This window comes from Diplodia seriata, assembly GCF_021436955.1.
Source record: "Diplodia seriata strain FDS-637 chromosome Unknown scaffold_6, whole genome shotgun sequence".
NCBI lineage: Eukaryota > Fungi > Ascomycota > Dothideomycetes > Botryosphaeriales > Botryosphaeriaceae > Diplodia > Diplodia seriata.
The window spans coordinates 147,865-164,365 of record NW_027117313.1 but is presented as its reverse complement, the minus strand read 5'-3'; the positions used below and the strand labels follow the sequence as shown (position 1 = coordinate 164,365).

Sequence of the window (16,501 nt, the reverse complement as noted above, 5' to 3'; positions counted from 1 at the left end):
ATACCAAGAGGATATTGCCGCCGTTGCCAGGATGCTTTAGAAGCTGTACGTGTACATACTTATGCCCACCTTTCACAAAGAAGGGTATGCCTGTGTACCAGCACCGTTAAGGGGCTTGTCTGCATCCTCTACGGTCGGCATAAGTTAAGTGCCTTCTCTTGCACCGGAATTTACACCATCGTGGCAGCTACGATGGTGTTTTACCCGTTTGATCTGGCCAATGGCATCGCTGAGTCCCCATGAGGTCTCGTAGGTCAACTCAATGCTTGCGGTTTTGGTCGACATCAACAGGCAATGCGCATCTCTTGGTTTTGTGAATCATATCCCCTTCTATCTACAGGCAACGAGGCCGCAGTCACAGAAAACAGCATCCAATAGCAAATACCTATGCCAACCCCTGAGCCACGTAGACGTCGGCGCATTTTACATCACCACGCCTTCTCCCTCCATCGTAAGAACGGCTAATCCTGGCCGCCATAAACGAGTTCTTCGAGCCCCCACGGTGGGTAAAAAAGAAATCCCCCACCGGCGTCTACCTCATGAAACAGTCTATATGGGATGGGTAGATGAATACATTCTCTAGACGTAAATGCGCGAGTCTCATACTTGTGTTTACGACCGTACCTTTCATTCAACTGCGTACATGAGTATTTTCATGTGTAAGGCAGGTGCAGGTGGGCAACTTCTTTTGTCCCCCGCCGTTCCCCTTTCACGTATGTTTCTGGCCGTACGTTCAAGCATTGACATCTTAACATGAGGCGTTTAACACAGGTCGAAATCATGTTGAAAGATTTACAGCTCTTTCATGGTCGGCAGGACGGTGGTATTGAGAGGAGAGGCCGTTTCTCAAGATATCACTGTAGTTGGCTACTCAGCGGCCCCAGGAGACAGCCTTTCTTCGCCCATTCCTTGCCTACTGCGCCTGAATCGTATCGTAAAACTCCACAACCACCCTGGGCACTTTTTGCCTCTCTACAATAGACCGTGTTGGCACTGGCTACGCGCCAACATGGACGTCATGGTACACAAGGCTTTCCAACGTCTGAAGGGAAACTTTAAGATATCATCGGTAGCAAGATGGCGTCTTGTCCATGCTCCAGGTCCCTTTCTCCTGCGTCGAGGAAAGCGAAGATGACGACGAGAACATCCCGTTGTGCATGGTCGCAATGCCGACCGACAGCCAGCCCATGTACGCTGAGAATCGGAAACATCGTCACGCCCAGCATACTACGGAGACTCCTATTCGGGCTCGTTGCAGACGGAAAGTTCCAGTTGTTGCAATTCAACACTGCAATTTCACAGACTGAGATGCATCAACACCATGGCTTTCTTCGCACTGAAGGGCAGACGATCATCACAAGCATCTCACATGCCCTAAACGCAACAACACAAGTCTATCTCAATTTCAAACTACCAACAAAGAAAAGAAAGCAAAAAAAGCGAAAACGAAAACGAAAAGCCTCAAACACCCAGCCCACGCCCCGACCAACCCCTCTGACCCCTCTTACCCCAACACGCCCCCACACCCCCTCCCTACGTAGACAGCGCAATACACTTAAACGAGCTCGCCCTATCATTCAACCCTCCACCCCCGCGCCCCATATCCAGCAGCCCGGGCGCGCGAAACGACACATTCTTCCCCTTACACCCCTTGTCCGAGTGCAGCCAGCACGAGTAGCCCGGGTTGAGGTAGAAGCTGCTGACCCGGTCGTTCCACCAGGATTCGAAGTTGTAGCACGTCCACCCCGTCACGTCTTGGTTGCGGCACGCCCCGCCGCCGTTGGCGTGCTGGCAGTAGCGCACGCGCGGTGGGGGCAGGTTGAAGTAGCGCGGCGTGAGGGTGGTCGTGTTGGGGGTTGAGGTCGTGTTGCCGAGGTCGGGGACGGGGTAGGCCGGGCCGAAGGCGGAGGGGGTGTCCGGGGAGGTGTCGCCGAGGGATTGGGGGGCCGCGAGGGTGAGGGCCGCGGTGGTGAGGGTGAGGAGGGTGGTGGTGGTGAGCTTCATGGTTGCGTTTGTTGTGGTGGTGGTAATGAGTGTATGTGGTGAGTGTCTTTTTTCTTGGTGACTGCTGTTGCGGGTGGAGAGGGGGGTGTGTGGGTGGGTTGGGAGGGCTCCATATACCAGCTTGAGACAAAGGATATGGTGGTGGCCGTCTTGAATGCGGCTCGTGATGTTGCTGGGCTTGGCGTGTGGTGTTGATATTGTGCTTGGCCTTTGCATTGTTCGCCACTGGTATTGTTGTTTTGCTTCAAAGAGGCCGCTTTGAGAATGCACCATCGGATGTAGGGAGAGAGCGCTCCAGCCTCCCCGGGCTTGATTCGATCGTTGAAGATGTTGAGTCGTTGTCGTCCATTATCTGGCGAGACCCACACGTTGGGTTTGGCGTCTGGTCGTTGTCTCCACGTCTACAGCCGGGAAATCTTGCGAGCTCAAACTACAGTCGCAACCAAAGCGGGGTCCATCATTCGCTGCATCTGTACAACTCGAAACGAAGCCACATGTTGTTCCTTTGGTGTTCCTTTCGACGGCGCTTTACGCCGTTGTCTTGGGGACGCCATCATCCATCCATGCATTCACTTTCACCATGTCGGCTTCGTGAACTCAGCCTTGAATGGACGCAACGAGACATTGCACTGGTCATGTTAGCAGAATCCATAGATAATAGATGACAGAGGCGGGATGCGCAAGTAGAGAAGTTCAAGCGGTCATTCCTTCAAGCACTACAAACTGCGGAAAGCAGGATACGACCGCGAGTATAACGCAGTCCCAATCCAAAATGGGTGGCAAAGCCCTTTCTTGACAACATACAAGGTTTGGAGACGCCAACTGCAAGTTTCACCATCAGAGGATAGGTCTCTTTCCGGCGAGACGGAAGCTGAAGTACTTGGCACATGGACTGGGACTTTGGGCGAGGTGGCGCACACGTCTAGCGATTTCCGTCGGGCGCCTGGAACCTGTGTCTAAAGACAAAGGCCCTCGTCAATGAAGTCAGTATTCAGAGCCTGGTCCTGTCGTGACATAGGGCACGGAGGGCCCCCACCTCTCAGGATCGTGGAGGGAGAGTTGGTCCTCAACCCACTCTCGGCGATCAGCCAGAGACGCTGTCCGCGTCCTCGAAGATCTGAGCCCCGACGGACATGCGAAGCGTGGAATACTCACTGATGAGGGAGAGATCATCGAGCGCACGGTATCCTTCCGCCCAACGACTATCAACAGACTTCGTCTGGTGCTGCTCCAGTCTTCTCTCGCGCTCGGCCCGCCACGTGTTACGCTCCGCCCGCCCATATCCTCGCGTCTGTACCGGTATTCTGCTTCCTCGCCAGCAGCGGTGCTGTCTGTCACGCTTGTTGTCAACACAGTGGATCGGGTCATCGGTTGGCCGAAACGCAGTGTGCACGTCATCTTGCCGCCAAAGGATCCTGGTCTGGCTTGCCTGGTTGCGATAAGGCTCCTGGGCCAAGGATGACGCAGGATTACCGAGTGATGAGGGCAGCGATTGGGTAGAGGAACTGTTCGGGTCTGGAGGCAAGTCGTCGCCGAGAGGGGAGGGATACGCGGGCATCAAAGCATCCTGGGCTGCCATATGTCAGTATTCGGGCTGGAAGCAGAGCGTTATGCTCATGAGTGACGACGGGGGGTTTGGGGCGGAGGGAACGAGCCGTGTTTCTGCTCAGCCTGGCCTGTGGATCAATTAGCGACGGTCTGTAGATTGGACGCAGTACGGACTTGGCTTGATGGCTTCACGAGACTGGGTTCAGCACAGCATACTGCCTGTCGAGGAGTATCACCTGGGTTGGCGCGGAAGTGACCAGCCCCGACGGGAGCAACTGCGGGAGCAGAAGCAGTAGTAGCAGCGAAGACCAAGGAGCGCTTGGGTATAGAGATTCGCTCTGACCGGCTAAGCTGTAGGAGGGCGGCGGCGGCGGCGGCAGACGGAGGGTGAGGAGGTGGGCGGAGTGGCGGCGTCCGGAAGGCGGCGACGAGCTTACTGGCGCTGAGACCGTGGGATCGAGCGAGTGGGGCGGCGGCGAAAGCAGCCCAAGGCGGAGGGCGGAGCAGGGCGGCGACGGCGCGAACGCGCTGCACCAGAATAAGCCGTTGCCGTACAACGCGCCTGATACACGACGGGCAAGGCGGCGGCGTCGTTCACGAGCACGGGCGTGACGCCGCATACCTCCAAGGAGAGGGCGCTGCTATTGGAGGAGGAGTACATGCTGAAGCCGCGGCGGGTTAAGACGCCCGGCTGCGCCCGCATACAGACCAGCTTGGGAGAGCTTGACGTCGAGCTGCAACCCGAGTTCGCGCCCAAGGCCATTTGGAACTTCGTGCAGCTGGCTCTGGTGAAAGCGACAAGCTAGACAGGAGGCAGCGGGGAACGAGAGGGCAAGCAGCCGGCGGTGGTTGTGGTGGTGGCGCCGCCGCCATCAACTACGGATTGCGGAGCGGGCGGGCAGGTCGGTCGCGCTACACACATGGCCTAAGGCGGCACACAGCCAGCGCGAAGTGCTTAGCGCTGCGCCAATGGTGTTTCTCTCTCCCTTTACCTAGTTGTATCCACGAGGTGGTCGTCGTGTAGAACGGGCGCGCCAGGCGCTCGCGCAGGCTGGCGCTACTGGAGGGCAACGCGGCGACGCTCTCACTTGCGCATGGTTAGCACCACGTCGGTATTTCCACCCTTGTAGGCTTATGCTGCGCGTTGAGTCACTCTCAAGCCTAGCCTTGCTATGGTGCTGCTGTGCGCTTACGTAGGATTCTGTGAAGTGAAATTGTCCATACCGCTGCGGACGGGCTCGACGACTTCCATGTGGGAGACGGAGCCCGAGGCGAAGACTTCGACTACGTCATGTCGTCCAGCAGGGTCTGACACCCCTACCTGCGCGGCGGCCGCGGCGGCGAGACGCTCTCGGCCGAGATGTCATCCGGCGGTCACACGCATTCGGGCGCGCTGCGCCGCCTGGTCCTCCTCTCGTCGTTCACCGAATTGGAGACTCTGTTCGACCGGTTCAAGGGGCTGCTCGAGTCGGAGCAGCTCGGGAAGGACGTCGAGGCGCAGTTCGACCGCGACATCTGGGCCGAGGACCACGGGCTGAAGTTCACGCGGGCGGGCGCGCACTCCACCACAAAGAGAAGAAGGACGCCATGGATCGGGCGCATGTGTAGTATTCGACTTTCAGCGGAGCCGAAGCGAGTGGACGACGTCCGCGCCATGAGCAGCCGCTGTTGCCGCTCAAACGTTGGGAGCCGGCACGGTCGCGCGTATCTGCGCCTCAACTTCGATGAGCTGGTGGATGGAGCGCAACTCCGCTGCCCAGCGCTCATCGTAGGAGGTCTGAACAGCCACGAATTATACGTAATTAACGGTCGCATGGCATCGACGCATCGCGAGTCGCGACGCATCCTCGCCGCCGCCATCAAGAGCAACTCCGCGAAGCGCTATGCTGGAACGAACGAACCCCCGCAAAGGCAGAGAGCAGCGAGCGCAACGCAGGCCGAGGCACGCGCCAATAGCACAGAACGAGGCGCACGACAGCGAAGCCGGGCTCGCACTGCTCATCCCCTTAACTGAAGCTGGCGCGCTTAAAGCAAGAATGCCCTTCACCCGCGCAAAACTCAATCTCTTCCTCAACCACCAGCTCAAGGCCAGTGAAAATTGACGAAAAGGAGAAGAAAAAAAAAGGTTCGCGTCAGCCCGAGGCAGTGCAATACAGGCGACACTGTGGGGAGCGACATTGGGTTAATGAGAACCCCAGCGGCCAGACCCCCCGGTTTCCAAAAACTTTGGTAATTCAAACCGCCCGTAGGCGGGTGCTCGAGAATCACCAAGAGCAGCAGATGTACTGCTTATGTATCTAAGCCCGAAGGCAAAGAGAGCTGAAGAGAAAAGAAAAAAAGAAGAAGAGGTGCGGCCGCGCCTGGGGGTTTTTATATGGCACCCGGTCCGGAAGCGGAATTGGTTGATCCGGGGGCACGTGGGGGTCCTGGGTGGCGGGGCAACGGGGTTGTGGGGCCCTGGGGCAACGGGAGAGGAGGTAAGGAGCGCTGTGGGTACTTTGGGGGCTCTGGGTAGGTGAGGCGGGCTCGTGGCTCCCCTTTGCGGACGGGTGTGGTGGTCATGGGCACAGTTGGCTGGTCATGAGTCACGGATCTGGCTCCTCGTGAGCACATTTTGGTAGGCAGTGCAAGGCGCATGGGGCTGGCTCTCGCAGCTTCCGGCAGGCGCGCCACGGCTCACGTTTTCTTGGGAAGTTAATCGCAGGTGATGGACCGCGTGCGGTGGCTTGGCGGTCTGAACGGACGGGTATGCTCAAGCGCATGTCATTGCGTTGCGCACATGCTGGCGAGCTCACTCGCTCCGCTATCCCTCCTCAGCGGCCGTGTGAGGGACGGCGCCTCTGCCTTTGGTCATTCAGCAGAGAGGATTGTTGATTCGAGTTGCTCCATGGCGTTGTCCTCTGGAGGCGCCATGGCGTTGTCCTCTGGAGGCGCCATGGCGGGCGACAATAGAAACTGCCTGCCCATCCGCATCCGCCTTACACAGATGCCGCATCATCATATCTATGAGCAGTCGAATACAAGATCTGGGCATAAACCTACGTCTTTAACGCGCACATTTACGTCCGGATCTTGTATTCGACCACCCATCCCAGGCCAAATTCTTCCATGAGGCAGATGCGGGCGGGCAATTTCTTTTGTCACCCGCCATGGCGCGGCGTTCGAGGCCCGGGGCGTCAGTACGGTAGATGATTGAATCCGCTTGTAATTGTTAACTTATCCCGTATTGCATGAATCCGGGCATGGCAAACATGCACCGCGAGCTTTAAGTGCAATGGGTGGAGCATCAGGAAAGGAATTGTAAGGTCCGAGGTGGTTCTCGACGAACCGGGAGTTGCTGGCCGACCTGAGCCCACAGCGATCATGCTGAAGAAAAATGCCACATTCAAGAACGAAGTAACTGTTGCTACCACCGCTCAATTTTGCGGCCACCTGAATGTGCCGAGGCTGCGGAGATGGCGTGCACGACCAACGATGACGGGGCAGGAGGCTTTGCTGCGGTAACGGGGCCCGCGGAGCAAGCCTGGTGTGATGCACAGCAGCCGGGTGAGCGGGGTGGCATCAGGTTGCGGTGCCCGACAGGAAGATCTGACCTGGTACTTCGGCCAACGCTTGGGACATCGGCGTAGATTCCGTTTCCTGTCCTTATAGAGATCCCTTGTTGCAAATCTCCTAATGTAGACCGCGTGATACCAGAGTGAAAGGATATACACGTCTTCCTTGATCGTTCCGTTATCATGAATCCGCCCGGTTGGCAGGCAACGAATTTTTGCATACTGTAACCGTTGCAAATCTGGCCGTGGTGACACTCTGCCAAGTACAAAACACTGTAAAAGGATTTTCCAATGCCTACCAGTGCGCTTCTAAGGACTAAAAGTTAAATCAGGGAAAGTTTTGGTGGAATTGACGGAGTCAATGAACTTCCGTAATTTTTGTAGCTGTTTTTGTAACGATTTTCTTCCAAAGCAAGCGCAGAATAAGTTTCAAAGGAAAAATTCCAGATCCACAGTCTCTTTTCTCTTTCTTGGACACATTAAGGTATGTGTACATCACTGAGGATTCTCCCAGCCCTCAATGGGTCTGGAAAAGTCATGCGTGGCGTTGCATAAGTGAATTTCCATCGAACAGTTATTTCTTGGCGGCCCAGAATCGGACTTGGAGACTCCCACACCTTTTCTTCTTCGATGAAATGAACATCGCACACTACAAGAAGAGCAAGAGAGAAAGAATAGCTCAACTTCCACCTTTTTTTAAAATGACCCCAGCTGTTTGGCGTTTATTCGGAAAATGCGCGTTGATGATAGCCCAGACTGCTGACGTCGGGGAGCGGAAAATCCCCGGAGCGGTGTGGTGGATCAGGTCCCTGTGCCGAGGGAAGTTCAGCTGCATCAACACTCGTCCTCTGCATCTTTGCGGCAAGCATCTTATTTCGTTCTTTCATCTACTTCGTCTCCTCTCCCATCGTGTGACGTCTTCCCGGGCTCCGTTGGTCTACTTTGGTTCCCTTCAACACCTGAGCAGCACTCAGTGACACCCTTTGGCCATCAGCCATTGTCGAGTTCTTCCCGGAACCGTCGCGGCTTAACTCCGCGAACTGCGATACAGTCTAGTGGTGTTTCCTGGTCAAAACCACCAACCTGACCCCGATCACCGCCGCCACTTCTGTCCCCGCACACTGACACTCTGCACACTCTTTTCATATGAACCACAACCCACGCTGCTCTCATCAATCAGCACAAAACACAGCGTTGGTGGTTTAGTGGTAAAATTCATCGTTGCCATAGTATTGTAGTCTCCCCACTGAAGGTTGCTCATTATCCTAGGGAGTGCCTTCGGAGCTCAACACCAAAGATCTCGATGAGCCCCGGGTTCAATTCCCGGCCGACGCATCTCTTTTGCACGTTGCGCATGCGTCGTGGCGATGCGTTGCGTTTTGCCGGTGGTGGTGGTGTTGAGGTTTGATTGCGTTGTGTGGGTCGGGCGGGACGCCAACCGAGATCCCGAGAACGCGAGCGATACGCCCGGTCGCGGGACGGGCAAGGCTACGCTTTTTGTGCCGGGGAAGAGCGGCAAGAGAGCGTGGGACGGGGGGCTGTTGTGCATGGGCTTGGGGGATGGTTTGCAGCCGGGCGTGGTGCAACGATCAAGGGCAAGCAACGCTGTAGGGAAGGGGGATCTCTGGGCTCTACGCAGAGCATTCTTGGACGGGCGGCCTGCAGGACTCAACGCTGGCTGCAACGCGTCCGCTCTGTGCTACCAACCAGCCCCTCCGCACCGACATCCCAACCCACCACTGCATGCTCCTTTCCCTTCCTTCATTCTCGCTTTCCCGGTCTCCTATAGCGTCACGTATGTACGGTATATAAGCGCTACTCCCGCCAGCTTCCCCACAACACCTCCATCAGCTGCTCCAAGCAGTCTTCCTCTTCGATGGTCTAGTGGTGATGATTTCCGCTTGTCAAAGCGTCTGCTTCTTCAAGCGCGGGAGACCGGGGTTCGGTAAGATTTCAAGTTCGAATCATGCAATAATTCAAACTAACAGTTCCATAGATTCCCCGTCGGAGAGAAATAATTTTTTTTTTTCGATTCCCGGTCGGAGAGTCCTACGTTTTGCCCATCGTGATGTCTGGTTGGTGGTTGGGATGGACATGGGGAGGGTGGTGTTGAGAATTATTTTTTGGCGCAGGGGGCCGACATGTCACGGAACTTGGCCGGATTGGGCTAGCGCCTGGACCGGACGCCGCTCGCCGATCGCCTCCCGCTGGAACAACGACAAAAAGACACGGTCATTATTTTATCATCGAGAAGTTCTATGGGTGTTTGACATCGCGGGGCTGGGCGGATGGGATGTTGATACTAGGTCCTTTTTTTTTTTTTTTAAGGAACAGAATTAACGCCACTATTGGAGGATCATCATGCTTGTTTCGCAGGGTGGGAAGAGTATTTTCGTGCAGAACGGTGTTGCCCTTTTCCATGCGTTGTTTGGTGGTTGAGCATGGTGTGAAGGGACTTCACATTTTTGGTTGCGCGCATGGAAGCGGAATTTGAGAGAGCCAAAATCAAGACGGACCTCTGCCATCGCGAACAAACGAATACCCGTGACACATCATATTTTCGCAGTGGAGGATAGAAGGTGAGGCCTGGGCTGATCGCCGACCACAGGCTGATTCATCCAGAACCGCAGACTGCTTGAGGGAATCATCCTCCCATTTCCGATCGAAAATGAATAAGGGCAACGGTGTCTTTCTACAGCGTGTGCTGGCTGACGGGGACGAGTGGCACGATGAGGACAGTTACCCGACAGCCCGCAGTGGCTGTAAAGTAGACATCAGCATTGGGGATTGTGGAACTTTTCTCCAAGGCGTTGCAGGAAACAAGGCGGTCGAATGCCGGGCACTATGGCACAGATGCGAAGCCGTGAGCAAGGCTCGATGTGACTTTAAGCCTTCTCCCCTCCAGCTCATAGCCTAAGCTCCCAGCATCTCCCTGAACGGCCCCATCCAGCTCCCCATGTCCATTCGCGGGCAGCATCAGAGCGAATCGGCATTCAGTGCAGAGATTCATATTCGCCGCAACGCTTCCTGGGCAGAAGGATAAGATGCGCGCGAGTGCCAAATGAAAGGGGAGCACCATTGTGTTCTGAACGCTTTACACATGGAGTGTTGCTGCTGCGCTGGAGCCGCCGAAGAGAGAAGTCGGTGGTGTTGAAGCTGAGGAGGTCGAGTAACTTGGAAAGCGCTGCGAAGGCTCTTGCGCGGGAGGCGGAGAAGGCACTCGCGCTTGAGCTGAGCGAGATGCGACATTTGTGCTTTGGCTGTAGACGCGCTGCATCCTGCGGCTGATGAGCCCTTTGATGCGTGCGCTTTGCGCCACGCGTAACGACAGCGAGGAGGTAATGAACACTGGAAGAAACTGTGCAATAATGTCAGTTGCATAATCGTATGGCTGACGGCGCGCGGGTTGAGCGGGCGGGCGCACGGACGCTTCAGAGAGGGCGACGCGGCGGCGGCGCGGACGAAGCTCGGCTAAACCGCGCTTGCGCACTGACTAAGCGGTCGCGCCCACAAACACCTAAATTTTCGATCCGCCTTCTGGCTTGCGCTTCCTTCGACAACGGCGACAAACCCCCCGCAACCACAAAAATGCCTACCCGCCTCTCCAACACCAGGAAGCACCGCGGCCACGTCTCGGCCGGTCACGGTCGTGTCGGCAAGCACCGCAAGCATCCCGGTGGTCGTGGTCTCGCCGGTGGTCAGGTACGCTGCGCCCGCGACGACGATTGCACCCGCGATTTCCGCTGACAATGCCCGACAGCACCACCACCGCACCAACATGGACAAGTACCACCCCGGTTACTTCGGTAAGGTCGGTATGCGCTACTTCCACAAGGTCCAGGGTCACTTGTAAGCACTCCCCGTCCCCCATGCGCGAAAGGCGCGTCGAGCTGACCGTTGTTCTTTTCTCCGCCCGCAGCTTCAAGCCCGTCATCAACCTCGACAAGCTCTGGACCCTCGTCCCCGCCGAGAAGCGCGACGAGTACATCAAGGCCAAGTCCTCGGAGAAGGCGCCCGTCATCAACCTCCTCGACTTCGGCTACGCCAAGCTCCTCGGCAAGGGCCGTCTCCCCGAGGTCCCCATCGTCGTCAAGGCCCGCTACGTCAGCGCCGAGGCCGAGCGCAAGGTCAAGGAGGCCGGTGGCGTCATCCAGCTGGTCGCATAAATGGCATACAATCATTGCGGAGGGCGGGACTTCAGCGTGGTGGCTGGGCTGAGAGACGACTGCGTCTTCTCTCGCCGAACAGACCTTTTCAGCGTGGTGGCTGGGTAGAGATAGCTTTCGTCTTTACCGAACATACCCTTTCTCAGCGTGGTGGCTGGGTTAAGATCGCGTTCGTATACCAAAAAATTTGAACACGATCTTACCGAACAAACCTTTTCGCATTGCCGAAGTCCCCTGTGTTGTTGGCTCGCGCTGAGCTCTCCACAGGTAAGTCACGCGTCGGCATCGCGTTTTTTTTGCATCTGGTGAATTGTTGCGTGATCTTGAACTTATGCTTCGTGATGTTGTCTCGAATTGTAGGCTGCTCAATGCTTGTACGGCTTTGCTGCGAGAACAAGGTCTGAATGTCGACCCCTTCTCGTTCGATGTAGACCCATGTAATGTGAAATGCAATTCTGAAGACCGTCAACGCTGTGCACCCGTGTCTTGGATCAACGCTGTGTGCAGACTGCACGAACGCCAATTTGCACGTTGACTGCGGCGCGTCGATATTTGCATTCCGGACCACCGTCTCGATCCACGATATGCCCGGTGAGAACGATTTTCTGCTGCAATTGGTCTGGGGAAGCGTAGCCTCTAAGCGCCGCAGCCCTCGAGGCAAAGCATTGCTCCGCAAAATTCCTACCAGTGTTTCCCGATACATCCCCGAGTTTAACATCCCCAGATTCAACGATCTCTTAGGTTTGAAACAGCGTACTTGTCCTGGAGAAGATTGGGGCGCTCGGCGCAAACGTAGCACGTTGACTGCAAATACTATCGCGCTTTACCGGTGTTTAACAGGTGGTAACACAAGATTCCGCGTCTGGCGCATTTCCGAGACAGCTGTGGTTTTCCGGCTTTGCCGCCATTTGTCAGCGATGCAGTAGGTAGGCGACACATGAAATCTCGGATGACCTGAGATGTTTTCTTTTTCACGGTTTCAAAAATGATTTCGAATATGATTTCAAGGGGACTATGGAGTTTGTGAGTGCGATTTTTGTAGATGAAGTTCATTCGATGAACAATAATGTCAAAGTTCCAGGTTCGGTTTGGCACGTTGTCAGCTACCTCCAAATGCATGAAATCTGACAAGAGATTGAACCATCCTGTATGATATCGACTACCCGACTGCGTGTACCTTATCTCGCTCGGGGCGAGAAGGCATCCCGCATTCCCGTATTTTAGCATAGTGCGGATTGCAGTGTAGAAACTGTCGGCTCCAGCTGGTGCAAATAACAGTAGCAGAGCCACAGATTTGCGGGAATGTCAGTCTTTGCCGATTGTAGGAACCACGCAAAAGTCGGAAAATATTGTTCATGGCCAATGAACCGAGCGAAAGGAACCCGTTGTCTTGTGATTCGACAAAGCGACCGCTTCCGCATACCCGATGAAACGGCCATTGGCCCCCTGACAGACGGCGCGCCCTGCCTTAAAGATCATCGTCAAAGAGAATGTCCAACGTCGAACGTCTCGTTCAAATGCGAAACACGCCAATGCTACCCGCGCCCTTTGTTTGGCTTTATGTCGGTCGGCGTAGATGAGCTGATCCGGTTAAGGTCTAGGGGCTTTTCTTTCGCTGCACGGGGGCTCTGGTTGCGGAAAAGGGATTGTGGGGCTGTTGCCAATTGGCTGAAGATGCTGTCGGCTGCGGATGTAAAGTTATTGGCGATAGTGTTCTTTGGTGAATTTTTCTCAGAATCGTTTGGAACGGATGGTGAAATATTGCAGATGATTTGAAGATAGTCACGTTGACTGATTGTTGAAGATGCGACTCTAGATGTAGAGCATCATCTTTACCATAAATTCTAAGAGTACTTGGAAATCGTGTAAGAATGTGTGGGCATGTGGCTGTTCATAGATCCGTAGGTACAAAGGCGACAACACTTGATGACTTGTGTCACCTGCAATGATGCTTTGGACGCTTCGAATAGGATGCCGAGTCTGGTGGGACCTGTTAATGCTTGTAGCACGTGGCTCACACAGCAGCGACGTGTAAAGAAATGGTATTCTTCTGGACCATCGTCCCGTTACTCACTCACGACCAGCCGCAAACGAGGTCATGCGCAGAAAGAGTATCATGTTAATAGAGCGGCAGTAACGCTTTAGTCGTGCAGAAGGCGAGTGTTTTATCCTCGAAAAGTGTCTTTTGCAGCGAAGAATATCAACATCTGGCGTTTCTCAATCAACTTCCAAAATTATGGAGAGAAAGAAGACGAGCATTCGTTTTGGCTTTCCTGAATTGGATTGGTTGCGAGATAAGGGACTCGGAAACCTCTACCTCCGTCAGCTCAAGCTGTTGCCGGACCCCAACTTCACCCCCTCATCATCAACGCAGAATGATGAACAGGGAGACGTAGGGACACAGGAACTTAGTCTCTTCACTTCCAGCCGCCGCGCAACCGCCGCTGCCGCCGCCGCTTGCGTCTTCACCCCTACTCGGCCATGAGGCCACTGTAACCCCGCCAAATACTCGCTCATCGTTTGCGGACCCCAGCAGGACGAGATGAGCTACTACTGCACCAAGAAGTGCGGTGCGTCCGGCTCGGAGATTCAGGGTGCTGTGCAAGCACTGCGGAACCAATTGGGTAGTTGCGGAAAGCACGCTTCTGCGCGAAGTATTTGTCCTTGAACTCCTTCAGCTCGGTCCTCTTGGCTTGCTGCTCGTTGCGGAGCTTGGTGCGCTCATCGAGTGAAATCAGGCATGAACGCCAAGCATGTACATGAGCGCACTGATGGGGACGTGGCGGGGAGTGAAGCACGCGCACAGGCTGTGCAGGAAGTTGTACTTGCAAGGGAGTGCAGAGAGGATAACACGGCAAGCCGTCGGCTGGATGATACATGCACAAAGCGCAGGAGTGCTCTTACAACACCAGCAAGCGCCAACCTCGGAGTAGCGAACTGGGCGTATCTGCGCTCTGCAGATGCAGTACCGCACCAAGTCGGACGACCTCCTCCACCAGCGGCTGCTCTGACTGTAGTAACCAAGAAACTATGCACTGAGAGTTGATTTGAGTCAAGCAATTGTTCTACCTGACAGCGGCACACGTCTGACTTCTACGCAATCAGCCCGAAACCGCTTGTTCCTCCATAAACCCTCTGACCAATATCTCCCGTTACGTTCTGAGTGTCAAGAAACTGCCGTGGACGTGAACGCTACCTACAGCACTCAAACAACGCTCCCTCGCACACGGATTTCCCCTGATCGGTTCGGTTATACGTTGACCCCAAAGACAAAGACCCAAGCCCGGCGCGGCCCCATCACACCACACCTCCTTTCTTTGCCCCGGACGACGCCAACACTTACACAACCCCCCTTCGCCCCCACCTCAAAACTCCTCCTCGGTATCCGGCATGTAGACAGAGAACAGCTGCAGCGTGTTGCGGGGGAGGCGCATCGGCGGCGCGAACACTTCAGTCTGTCCGACCCAGCGCGCCTCGGCGCGCGGGCGGGCAGATCCAGACGACGGCGCCGGCTCCACCGCGTCCCACTTCCTCTTCAGGGATGAAGGATCGGCGTGGGCAGCGGGCTCAGGCTCAGGCTCGGCGGCGTCGGCGGTCGCGGCGGGTGAGCGATACCGCGTCCGCGTCCTCTTGCGGCCCCGGCCCGCGCGGCGGTCTGGGGCCTCGTCCGCCTCCGCCTCCGCTTCAACAGACCTCTTCCTCCTCCTCACAGACCTTGTCCCCTGCTGCTGGGCCTGCTGCTGGGCCTGACCGGCACCCTCAGCCTGATCGGCAGCGTCATCGTCATCGTCATCGTCATCGAGCATGACGTCCTCGTCGTCGACCAGTCCGCCATCATCCTCATCCTCATCATCCGCGTCAAACACCTCATCGCCTTCGTCTTCATCCTCCTCGTCAGACTCCTCCGCCATATTCATCAACAGCGCAGTGGCGATCGCCTCCTCGAACTCCGGCGGGTTCGCCGCGCCGCCCGGCCGCGCCGGCGCCGCGCCCGTCGCCAGGTAGGCGGCGTAGGGGCCGGATCCGAGCATGTGGCCGTCGACGATGGCTCTTAATCAGTCATGTTAGCCGGTGCTTGGCTTGGGGCTGGGGCTGGTTTGGGGTTGCGGCTTGGGGTTGCGGCTTGGGGAGGGAGGGGAAGCGGGAAACAGGACTTACTCGAGAAGCGCGACGTACAACCCCGGCGCGGCGAGGCGCTCCGCGTCGCCCCAGCCGAAGGTCTCGAGGAGGTCGACCGGGTGCATGGAGATGTAGGTGCGGTTGGGGCAGCGGGCGGCGGTGGCGGGGTTGTGGGCGCCGGGCGCGGTGGAGTAGGGGGTGTCGGGGTCGGCGGGGCGGACGCTGGGTGGTGGTGGTTAGCGTGTTGGTTTATGGGGTGGAGGGACGGGCTGGTGCGGGGAGGGGGAGGGGATGGAGAGGCGGATTCTGGATGTGCTTACACGGCGACACGTTGGAGGTTGTTGTACGTGGTGCGGAAGGCCTCCTGGGGGCTGGGGTTGCCCTCGGGACGCGACATGTTGGCGGGATTGAAGGTGTTGGATGGAAGGTTTTGCCGGTGGTGGTGGGGTGGAGGATGAAAAGTCTGGAGGGGTTGGGTGTCGGAGGAAGAGCCTCTGAAGAGGGCGTTGGCGGTAGGTGAGTGTTTGACGCGCGAGGCCGGGTTGGAGCGGCGCCGATGGAGCGCGGACTCACGCGGGTGTCTAACAGTTCACTCCCGCTCGGCGTGTTAAACTCCAGCGGAAAGCGCGAGTCAGCGCGGTCGGAATCGAGATGTTGTGGGGAAGTGTTTGCAGGCTCGAGTCGAGATCTCTGCGGCATGGATCTCTACAGGACCTCATGGAGCTACACACATGCGCCAGACACGTTAATTGAAACATATTCCGCCATATGGTATCACCAGAAGCACTCAGAAGCAAGCTTTTCAAGGGCGGTAGTGAGATTCATTCCGCGGTGCCATCTGTGGCGATGGCTATCAAAACGCAAAGAAAAAAAGCAAGGAGCCAAGCCCCGCAGTCCAAAACCCCGAAAACCTCCCACCCGCAGCCTCTAGGCTGATCATTTTTGAGACGCCGATTTTGATAGTGTATTCCGTTCGTTTGACCCAAAGAAGAAAAGAAAAGAAAAAAACCAACCGCGTATTCCAGCCCCAATGATAAGTCCAGGCTCGCTACTCCCCTGAGGATATTCTGCGCACTAGGTCCGAGTGACGAGGCCGATGGTGACGGGGAG

The 16,501-nt window shown here is 56.2% G+C and overlaps 2 protein-coding genes and 1 non-coding gene across 3 annotated transcripts; 2 read left to right on the top strand and 1 right to left on the bottom strand.

Moving 5' to 3' along the window:
- The first annotated feature begins 8,297 nt into the window (after positions 1-8,297).
- SLS55_005977 lies at positions 8,298-8,441 on the top strand. The gene has a single exon. It is a non-coding gene; the product is annotated as a tRNA-Gly (tRNA).
- A 2,253-nt stretch (positions 8,442-10,694) lies between these two features.
- RPL28 (60S ribosomal protein uL15) lies at positions 10,695-11,272 on the top strand (the record flags this gene model as incomplete). The annotated part of the gene is made up of 3 exons (XM_066777417.1): positions 10,695-10,808; positions 10,867-10,955; positions 11,026-11,272. The coding sequence occupies 3 exons, from the start codon at positions 10,695-10,697 to the stop codon at positions 11,270-11,272; spliced, it is 450 nt and encodes a 149-aa protein (XP_066631512.1).
- A 3,365-nt stretch (positions 11,273-14,637) lies between these two features.
- On the bottom strand, positions 14,638-15,788 carry SLS55_005975 (uncharacterized protein; the record flags this gene model as incomplete). The annotated part of the gene is made up of 2 exons (XM_066777416.1): positions 14,638-15,320; positions 15,782-15,788. The coding sequence occupies 2 exons, from the start codon at positions 15,786-15,788 to the stop codon at positions 14,638-14,640; spliced, it is 690 nt and encodes a 229-aa protein (XP_066631511.1).
- Positions 15,789-16,501: the final 713 nt, after the last annotated feature.